This window comes from Chelonus insularis, unplaced genomic scaffold, assembly GCF_013357705.1.
Source record: "Chelonus insularis isolate UGA/USDA-ARS -01 unplaced genomic scaffold, ASM1335770v1 contig_119_pilon, whole genome shotgun sequence".
NCBI lineage: Eukaryota > Metazoa > Arthropoda > Insecta > Hymenoptera > Braconidae > Chelonus > Chelonus insularis.
The window spans coordinates 43,181-53,797 of record NW_023276360.1 but is presented as its reverse complement, the minus strand read 5'-3'; the positions used below and the strand labels follow the sequence as shown (position 1 = coordinate 53,797).

Genomic DNA, 10,617 nt, shown 5'->3' with positions numbered 1-10,617 from the left:
TGATGTCAAGCTTCGGCCTTTTGCCGCACAACACGAGGGCGTACAGTCAACTCCGGGAAACTTTCTGACTTCAGCCCAGCCTTAAATACAATACATTATTTTTATTGTGTCTAAATAGACGGATTATTGGTTCCTAATTGAAGCTTATTAAATCCAATTCAAAGTCTACAAAATTGTATTGACTTGAATTTTATTGTTCAATCAGGGAGGTTAGACAAATGATGTTCTCCAGATTTTTAACTAAAATTTTCTCAGTAAATTCATAGGAGCTGTTTCTAAGGTATAAAAAAAATACGATTCAATCAACTTAACACACATTTTTATTTATAACTTGAAAGCAATTTACATAATATTGTTAGTATCAGTACATAGGGTTCATGACTTGACATTCTGAGTATTTTTTGCAGTTATATCGATAAATTCAGAGAGCAAAATATCTCGATGAGATATGCCATTTACATCATGTGACGATAACGTAATGTTAACTTTATTATATACATTGAACCATTCGGGGTGATGATTCATTTTTTCAGCTTTTAATGCAACACTTGTCATGAAACTAAATGCCTAAAAAAATTGTATTATAATAATAAGCTCATAAACCGTGATCATGAATAAAATGGATCTTACTTGGTTAAAATCCTTAAATAAAAATTCTTTCTGTAAAGCATCCCTTCCTGACTGGATAGTCCACCCACTTTTTAGAAGAGGAGACAGTAGAACAGTCCTTTCTTCAGACAATAACTTATCCTGTAATGAATGAACATATGGTGAATTCAATTAAAGAGCTATTGAGAACGGCAAATTAGCTAAAATGTCGAATAGAATTATTCGATAAATGATAAATTTATATTCAAATGATTCGAGTGTCATGAGATCCAAAGTTCAATCAAAAATCGCATGACACGTGAATTATCTGAACATAAATTTATCATGTATCGAAAAATCCTGTTCGAAATTTCAGCTAATTTGCCGTCCTCAATAGCATCTTAATTGTTTACGAAAAAAAATGTATACGAAACATCGCGCTCAATTTTCGTTTTATGTTGATGAAAAAAATTGTTACATTTATTTACCATTTCTTCAACAGCTGTTAGACGACGAATTGAATAATAGGTTTGAAGAACGTTAACTTTCTTTTTAAAAACAAATAATGTTGGTAACATTTTCAACTATTTTTTTTCATAATTCAATTGAAGACAATCAAATGCTATGTTTACAAGAACGGCGAACTTATACAGTACCGGACATAAATGCTGTGTGATTTTCTATAGGACGGTATAGGGAAATCGCCTGTATAACCCTTAAAAAATTGAATAGCATTTATGTCCGGTACTGTACACTACGCAACATTAAGACTGGGCTATACCTAAGAAAAGTTCCGAAGTTGACTTTGCGCCCTCGCGTTGTGCGGCAAAAGGCTGAAGCTCGATATCAATTGAAATTGAGTAGGTAACAGGGAAATCGTTCGAAAAATGATAATTTTCAGGGATGCATAATAAAAGGGAAGCCTTAGGGCACCATAGAATTCACAAATTCTTTAATCATCTGTTCCGAGCAAGACAGAGAACAAAGTATTACATTTCTCTCCGTCTTATCCACCAGAGAGAAGACTGCGAGTTCTGGCGCTTCGCCGGCAAGCTCTTATCCCCACCCTCCGTACCCAAGCGAATAGCTCATAATTTATAAATATGAACATTGATAAAGGACGAGGCTAGAGATGTGAATCGGTAATTGACGGGTAAATTTACCGTAAATTACCGGTAAAAAAACGCGTCAATGACCAAGCCTGTTTTACCATACCGGTCAGAAAAATGCTGATCTCTGATTGGTTAATACATGTCCAATCACAGTTTAGAATTCCCAACGGCATACAACTGTTTATTTGTTCTATCAGGTATATATTTTCATTTTTATTTGTTTATTAAAAATACTGATAATATTTAATATAAGAAAATTCAATTTGTAGATAAGGATTTTCATTGAGAACTTGGTGCAATGGGGGAGAACAAATCAATATATAAACATTTCTCTGCATTACCTCTGCAACCTAACCAAAAATTAAAATCGTATTCATGTAACTATTGCAAGAAAAAGTATGCAGAAAACATTACTCGCATGCGAAAACATCTTTATCAAGAGTGTAGAAGTTGTCCTCAAGACTTACGGAAACTTTTAAAACCATGTAAACCTCGTAAACGAAATAATTCTCATCTAAACAGCACAGACGACTCATTTACTATTGAAGATTTGAATGAAGCAGACAATAGAGCAAGTACTTCAATGATTTCAAATGAAAATTTACCAAATAATATAAGTGTTTGTAGCAATAACTATAAAAAAAATACAATCGATAGTTTTTGTGATAAAATGTCAAAAAAAGATGAAGATTCTCTACAAGAACTACTTGCAGAAGCGATTTATGCATCTGGTACACCATTATGTATAACAGAAAATCCATATTGGCTAAAATTTTTTAACGCATTACGGCCTTCATTTAATTTGCCATCAAGAAATCAAATATCAAATAATCTTTTAGATTCAGTATTCGTTAGAACACAAAATATGGTTAATGAAAAAATTGAATCTGCTACTACTGTTGGAGTGCAATGTGACGCATGGTCTAATATTCGCAAAGAAGGAATCATCAATTTTATTGTAACAACCCCAGCGCCAGTTTTTTTCAAAACATTTCCAACTGGAACCGAATCACAAACTGCCTTATATATTTCTGAAAAATAGGAAGTGTTATTGATGCTTTGGGAATTAAAAAAGTTATCGGAATTTGTACAGATAATTGTGCTGCAATGAAAAGTGCTTGGACTTTGATAGATCAAAAGTATAATGTCGACAAATTGTATTGTTATGGTTGTGCTGCTCACATTCTTAACCTACTCATGAAAGATATTGGTAGTCAAGCAATATTGGAAATATTTTTTCGGAAGAAGAAAAGCTGAGCATATATACTTGTTTAGAAAATCGTAAAACTATGGCTCTACGCGCCCATACATTATGCAGCTAACTTACTTGATCCTCAATTAAAAGGAAAAAATTTAAATAGGTCAGAAATGGTTGAAGCTCATCAATTAATTATAAATCTTGGTGATAAATTAAATCTAAATAGTGATAAGGTATTAAAAGATTTAACAGATTATGTGTCAGAATCAAGTATGTGGAGTTACGACTACGTTAAGCGAGCAAGTATAATCACTTCAGCATGTCAATGGTGGCAAAGTATTTGCCAAAAATCTTCGTTGAGCAAAATAGCTGTGGCTATATTGACTTTACCTGCAACATCAGCTGCAACCGAGCGTTCCTTTAGTACACAAGGATGGATTCATTCATCTAAAAGAAATAAGTTAAGTATCGATAGAGCTGGAAAAATAACATACATTGCAAGAAATTTAAAATTACTTAATCCTTCACCAAAAAATACAGAAGAAGAATGGGAAGAAGATGAGGAAAGTAATAAAGGAGAGGATGAAATAAGTGAAATTTGTGCTGAGCATGAAGAAGTTGAATTTTTAGAAGAAGAATTTACTCAAGACTAATTAGTGATGTTGATGGAATTGAATCAGTATTAGATTTGTTATTTCCTAATGAAATATGTCAATTATTATGTGATATTACTAGATGATAGAAACTATAGATTATATGGTTTTATTTTTTCATAAATAATTTACATAAAAGTTAAAAAAGTCAAATTCTTTATAATATGTAATAACGAAGGATTATCTATTTTATAAAAAAAAATGTACCAAAAACTTAACTAAATAAACGTTTATAATAATTTTCAATATATTTATTATTTCTGTCCTAACAGTCAAGAATGTAAAATATTTTTTTTATTACAAATTACAAAATTTTTTTTTCATCTTATAATAATTAATTAGTTTTAAATTAACAAGTGCAAAAAGCAAAATTAACTTAAGCAAATTGGCAAGCAAGTTCGAAAGCAAGCCATTTCCTCGGTAAAAAGCTTATCATATTCATCTATATAGATGCGAATGACCGGTAATTTACGGTAATTACGCTGACCGACGGCTTGACGGTAAATTTTACATTCAGAATTTTTTGACGTCAGAATACCGTCAGATACCGGTAATTTTACGTGGTAATTACCGAATTTTCTATTACCGGTAAATTCACATCTCTAGGCACTACCGTGTCTCTATACAAATTATAAAAGATGATTTTTGCAGGTTATGATTTTTAAATTAAAAATTTTTTTTTTATTATAACATAAACATGGGTTGAAATTAATAATTTGCTCGGAAAGCAATCGTTGACTTTCGATTAAGAATACTATAAAGTATTATCATTGCTTCATCCATAATACACGAAATTGAAAAAATTTCGTTGCGCAAAAATTGAGTACAATGAGAGTTTATTTAAGCCCCGTCTACAATAGGACATTAGACATTAAACTTTAGGAATAAGAAACAAAACTTAGTCCATAGGAACGGAACATTAAACACTATCGTAAACATAAGCGGAAATGTCAATGCTTTATTTAATGTATATGTGTACTTTAAATTTTATTTATGTACAGTGGTGATTTTTAAATTTATTCAAATACCTAGTGCAAATAATGAAGAAGAAATATATATTAGTGTATTTATGTGCAAAAATTTTATAAATAAATGCATTTTTATAATTCGAAAAAATAAATCATTAATTTTTATTGAATAAATGATTTTTATTAATTCAAAACAATTAATATTTTTAAAAAATAATCATTTGGATAAAATTGTGTATAAGCCTGATACGTAATTTTAATTAACTGAGTGTTAATTACATTATTACATCTCTTGAAAGGTATTGTATTATTATATTTCATTATAAATATAATAAATAATTATTTTGATATTTATTAGTTTCATCTAATTTACAGAACTGCTAATATAATGCATTGGATAGATATTCAACTCCAGAGATTCAACGAGTTCCTTTAGACTCTTTTTTATTACAAATGAGAATTCGATTTTGTCTTTGAAAGAACATGGAGCTTTGACAGAAAATGAATAACTTGCTTGTATAACTTTTGTAACAATAATTAGAATTTATTTACATATATAAACTTAATTAAATACAAATAAAGATTGTATTTGTGTAACAATATATAAATTTTTTATTCAATATCATTAGTTTTAGATTAAAAATTTGTTAACATTTTTTTCAAGAATATAAATTATTAATTACGCAATAAATTTATTCACTATCTGATTCCAAATTTTCAGAAATAACTTTCAATAATTTTTTTCTCAAAGTCTTTTTCTTTGATCCTGTACTCTCTTGTAATCCTCTTAAAATCATTTTGCATAACGCCTCATCTCTACTTTTCTCTTTATTTAATATTTTTTCGTTTATTTTTTGGATCGAAGAACTAACTGTACTAAATGCTTTTAACATTTCACTTGACTCATTACATTTTCCTTTAGTTTTTTTGTAAGAATGTTCTTCTTTTATTATACACCTTGACTTATTAGCTTCATTCATTTTTTGTTTCTTTGATTTTTTTTCTTCTTCTTTTTCTTCTTCTTCTTTTTTTTCTTCTTCTTCTGAATTTTCATTTTCTAAGTCATCTTTTTCTTTGAAACTTGAATACGTTCTGTAACAATTAATTAACTTTCTAAAAGCTATAAAAACCATAAATCAGTTTTTTTTTTTCCATTAATTTAACTCTAAAAATTTGTTAGATTAGAATAGACTATATCACCTTAAAATGTCAATTAATTTTGTGAACATGAGTTTGTAGTATATTTACCTTCTCCTGTGCATTGTTTCTTCTAAAAAATTCATCACTTCATATAGTGGCCAAGGCTTTCGAACCTCTCCCTTGCTACCACTTCTTGCTTCGTCTTCTCTTTTCTTCCTCTCTTTAGAAAAATACTCTCTCAACCTTTTCCATCGTGATTGACAATTATGAGCTATAATAAAATTGAAATTTTTAAATAAATAAAATGTAGTTTTTGAAACTGCCAATTTCTAGATCTAATTTTATCTACTCATATTTAAAAAACTAAAAAAAATTTGATCTAAGTAAATCTATGGATATCTAGTGAGATCACTGTATATCTACACAAATAACAGTATGTCTATGGAGATCTCCATTGATCTCGATGATAAAAAAAATTTAATACATCTACAGAGATCACAGAAGATTTAAAGTGATCAAAACAGATGTACACAGAACAAAGTAGATCTAATTGTGGCAAAAAAAAGATCTAAATAGATCGATGTAGATCTATTTTATTTTTAAATCTTACAAGTCATATCCATAGCTGATGCTATCTCTGACCATGACGTCTCCTTCATTTGATGATCCTTATAGTTTTCATTCTTCTTATCCCACAAATGCTCATATGATCTCACTAACGATATTAATAATTCATCTCCTTGTTTCGCTTCTTCAGACATTTTCTTATAATTATTTTTCACTACAGATATCAACTTTAATGAAATGAACACAGAAAGATGTAACACAAAAATTGTTTTGTTCAAAAACAATTGACAGATTTGAATAGAATTTTTCTTTTTTCAATGAAAAGCTAAATAAATAATTAAGTGAACATAAATTTGTCATTTGAAAAAAATGGATCGTGATTTAGAACTAAATATTGTTCTTTTAAATTGTCAATTATTAATGTTGATGATGAAGCATATTTTAAATACTAAAAAAAATAAAAACAAACGTTCCAGAAAGTGGTGGGTACATCCCATTAATCAGCAACGACAAAAATTAGGACATTTCAACACTCTCTTTCAGGAATTAAAAAACTTTCCTGATAAATTTTTTAATTATACCAGAATGACTCAGCAATCATTTTATAAATTATTAGAAGAAGTATCTCCATATCTGACCAAAAATAGTCGTCGTCAATCTATCTCAGCAGAACATCGGTTGCTAATAACATTGAGGTATATATTTTTCAGACTTGTAAAAAATACCTTCTGAAAAGTATTCAAATACAAATACAAATACTTGGCTTGAGATTTTCTATCGGAAAAAAATATTTGCATTATTACAATTATTATAACAACTTGATCGTCCTTAATGTTGAAGTTAAGAAAAAATGTATTAAGGTAGTGTCGCCGAAGATGGCCCGGCTCCTAAGATAGCCCACTTTTAATTTGAAATTTCGCGGGTTTATGCTACTAGTACCATAGACAATAGTGTTGTCTATGGTACCGCGAAGTTTTAAATTAAAAGTGGGCTATCCTAGGAGCCGGGCCATCTTCGGCGACACTACCTTATTGCAAATCATTTTTCAAATAAAATATGTTCTTTAGGTATTTAGCTACAGGTGATGAAGTATCATCTCAGGCAGTCGAATATCGTATTGGAAGATCAACACATCATTCAATTATTAATGAAACGTGTGCTGTGTTGGCCCAAGTTTTAATGCCAAAATATATTAAAGCTCCAGATAGTGATCAATGGAAAGCTATTTCTGATGGTTTTTATCAAAAATGGAACATGCCTAATTGTATTGGTGCCATTGACGGAAAACATATTGAAATAATTGCTCCACCTAAATCAGGAACCATGTGCTACAATTATAAAAAAACATTTAGTACCGTACTCTTGGCAGTGTGTGATCATGAATATAAATTTACCTTTGTTGATATTGGTGCATATGGAAGTGAAAGTGATGGTGGTGTTTTTGCAAGATCTTCATTTGGAAAAGCTTTAGAAGAGGATAAATTAAACCTGCCAAAAGAAAAAACAAAATTCCAGGATCTAATATGTTTACTCACCATTTTTTTGTTGGAGATGAAGCTTTCAAAATCTCACGCCATATGATGAGACCATATCCAGGTCATGAACTCACTACAACGCAAAAAGTTTTTAATTATCGTTTGTCTCGAGCACGACGAACCATTGAAAATACTTTTGGAATTTTATCGAGTAAATGGAGAGTACTGAAAAGAAGTATTCATAAGAGTTTAACAAATACTGATCACATTGTTGCTGCATGTGTTAGTCTTCATAATTTTCTTATATTTCATGAACAAAGAATGTACAATGTGCAAAATAGTTTTATAGATTTGGATTCTGATTGTGAAACAGAACCAAGTAATATACAACCACTATCTCAAACGAACGTTCGTCAATCAATTGCAGAAGCACACGAGCAGAGAAACAATTTGTCCACATGGTTCATGAGTCAAGACGGTCAAGTACCATGGCAGCTTGACTACGTTTTTAGAGGACTTCATGGTGACCACAATGGAAATATTAATTAAAAGTAAGTTAACTTTGAGATAAATAAATTGATTATGTGAATTAATCTAAAACTTTTATTATAATTCAGATTATATTGCTGAATTACAATAAATCATCTATTAACAATTCTCTTTCAGCTTCTAGAAAATCCAAATAATTCTAATCGAGATCAAAATTGGGGCAACACTTTGTGGAAATCATAATATCGTGATAAGAAACTTGAGAGATTAGATCAAAATATACCACAGCTTGAAAAACGTTGAAAAAAAATTTTGAGCCATTTAAAGTTTGATGGTGTTTACACAAATACAATCTTTATTTGTATTTAATTAAGTTTATATATGTAAATAAATTCTAATTATTGTTACAAAAGTTATACAAGCAAGTTATTCATTTTCTGTCAAAGCTCCATGTTCTTTCAAAGACAAAATCGAATTCTCATTTGTAATAAAAAAGAGTCTAAAGGAACTCGTTGAATCTCTGGAGTTGAATATCTATCCAATGCATTATATTAGCAGTTCTGTAAATTAGATGAAACTAATAAATATCAAAATAATTATTTATTATATTTATAATGAAATATAATAATACAATACCTTTCAAGAGATGTAATAATGTAATTAACACTCAGTTAATTAAAATTACGTATCAGGCTTATACACAATTTTATCCAAATGATTATTTTTTAAAAATATTAATTGTTTTGAATTAATAAAAATCATTTATTCAATAAAAATTAATGATTTATTTTTTCGAATTATAAAAATGCATTTATTTATAAAATTTTTGCACATAAATACACTAATATATATTTCTTCTTCATTATTTGCACTAGGTATTTGAATAAATTTAAAAATCACCACTGTACATAAATAAAATTTAAAGTACACATATACATTAAATAAAGCATTGACATTTCCGCTTATGTTTACGATAGTGTTTAATGTTCCGTTCCTATGGACTAAGTTTTGTTTCTTATTCCTAAAGTTTAATGTCTAATGTCCTATTGTAGACGGGGCTTTATAGAGCAATCATACGTTTTTTTTTTATTAGGTTGGTGATCAGAGTTTTTGATTGCTGTGAAGTTCTTTCACTAACAAATTATAAAGTTGGTAACAAGTTAATTTTGCTCGAGCGCGAACATACAAATGATTAAAATATTTTCTGAACAGAGTTTTTTTTAATATTCTTTTTCAGTTGTTATGTACAAAAATTGGTGAAATCTCTGTGATTTTAGGACTTTTTTCCGTGAGAACAAGTGAATAAAGATCAAGATAGCTAGGTTTATATGCTTCGAAACCAGCATGTAAGACTTTTTGACTACCTCACCACATTCATCAAAGATTGGAATATGCTCACGATCATCTTTGTTGGACTGTGGAACAGTGGAAAAATATTATTTGGTCCGATGAAAAAGTAAGTTTTCCTTTAATTATAAAAATGAAAATTTCATCAATAATTATTTTTAGTTATTTAAAATTCAAAAAGATGGAAAGAGAGTAGTCTATAGAGCACCTGGCCAAAGATTAGATTCTAGATTTGTGACTCCAAAAAGATGTAATGATCATCTGTTATATTTGGGGCTATATGACTTCCACTGGAGTCATGGCACTCCAAGAAGTTTCAAGCCACATGAACGCAGTAGAGTACATTGAAGTTCTAGAAAATGTAATGCCTTCAGCTGCGAGGGAGGTCTTTCATGAAGAGGAATACCCATTTATTTATTTTCGACAGGATAATGCCTCAATTCATACAGCAGGTATTGTTCGCCAATGGTTCGTTGACCACCCTGAAGTGATCCTCATCCCTTATCCTCCTCTTTCCCTTAATTTAAATCCTATTGAAAACATATGGGGTATACACATAATAGATTTATTTTTTTTTCTCTTATAATGAAATCAAATTTTTTCATTAAAATAATTAATTTTTTTTAATATCATTATTACAAGATAAATGGAAAAACAATGGAGTAGGAATTATCAAGGACGAAATCGTAATGATCTAATTACGAGTGTAATGAACGTTTGGTATGATTTGAAAAACAGACCAGATTTTACTGAAAATTTAGTCAATTCTATGCCGAGAAAAATGCAATTGGTAATTGCCAACGAAGGTTATTGAATTGGTTATTGATGATTCATTTTTTAACTCCAAAATCCATAAAAATGAAGATGTCTGTTGCAGCTCCAATCATGTAGATATTTTAAAAAACAATTTCATATTTCTTTATGATTCATGTTCAGATGAACGTGAGAAAAGTCCAGAACCAACTAAGGTTATTACACATATCAGAATACCTGGTAGATCTCCTAGGAGTTCTTCAGGTGGTAATCGAATAAAAACTCATACAAGAGGCTCTCCAAAGACTATAATAGCACCTGTAACGC

The 10,617-nt window shown here is 29.6% G+C and overlaps 3 protein-coding genes across 3 annotated transcripts; 2 read left to right on the top strand and 1 right to left on the bottom strand.

The window, feature by feature from the left end:
- Nucleotides 1–302: 302 nt before the first annotated feature.
- On the bottom strand, nucleotides 303–1,273 carry LOC118065289 (pterin-4-alpha-carbinolamine dehydratase-like). Its single transcript, XM_035080469.1, has 3 exons — nucleotides 1,077–1,273; nucleotides 631–750; nucleotides 303–567 (listed from the first exon to the last, which is right to left on the bottom strand). The coding sequence occupies exons 1-3, from the start codon at nucleotides 1,164–1,166 to the stop codon at nucleotides 376–378; spliced, it is 402 nt and encodes a 133-aa protein (XP_034936360.1). The 5' UTR covers nucleotides 1,167–1,273; the 3' UTR covers nucleotides 303–375.
- A 499-nt stretch (nucleotides 1,274–1,772) lies between these two features.
- LOC118065280 (uncharacterized) lies at nucleotides 1,773–2,892 on the top strand. Its single transcript, XM_035080458.1, has 2 exons — nucleotides 1,773–1,897; nucleotides 1,970–2,892. The coding sequence occupies exon 2, from the start codon at nucleotides 1,999–2,001 to the stop codon at nucleotides 2,740–2,742; it is 744 nt and encodes a 247-aa protein (XP_034936349.1). The 5' UTR covers nucleotides 1,773–1,897; nucleotides 1,970–1,998; the 3' UTR covers nucleotides 2,743–2,892.
- A 3,919-nt stretch (nucleotides 2,893–6,811) lies between these two features.
- On the top strand, nucleotides 6,812–7,807 carry LOC118065326 (protein ANTAGONIST OF LIKE HETEROCHROMATIN PROTEIN 1-like). The gene is made up of 2 exons (XM_035080523.1): nucleotides 6,812–6,921; nucleotides 7,294–7,807. The coding sequence occupies exons 1-2, from the start codon at nucleotides 6,812–6,814 to the stop codon at nucleotides 7,805–7,807; spliced, it is 624 nt and encodes a 207-aa protein (XP_034936414.1).
- The last annotated feature ends 2,810 nt before the right edge of the window (nucleotides 7,808–10,617 follow it).

Excerpts from the sequence above, each read along its gene's own strand:
- LOC118065326 (XM_035080523.1), top strand. The coding sequence starts at position 6,812 with ATGACTCAGCAATCATTTTATAAATTATTAGAAGAAGTATCTCCATAT. Across the intron at positions 6,922-7,293 it reads CGGTTGCTAATAACATTGAG|GTATTTAGCTACAGGTGATG; the intron begins GTATATATTTTT and ends TATGTTCTTTAG.
- LOC118065289 (XM_035080469.1), bottom strand. The coding sequence starts at position 1,166 with ATGTTACCAACATTATTTGTTTTTAAAAAGAAAGTTAACGTTCTTCAA. Across the intron at positions 751-1,076 it reads TAACAGCTGTTGAAGAAATG|GATAAGTTATTGTCTGAAGA; the intron begins GTAAATAAATGT and ends CATTCATTACAG. Across the intron at positions 568-630 it reads TATTTAAGGATTTTAACCAA|GCATTTAGTTTCATGACAAG; the intron begins GTAAGATCCATT and ends CAATTTTTTTAG.
- LOC118065280 (XM_035080458.1), top strand. The coding sequence starts at position 1,999 with ATGGGGGAGAACAAATCAATATATAAACATTTCTCTGCATTACCTCTG.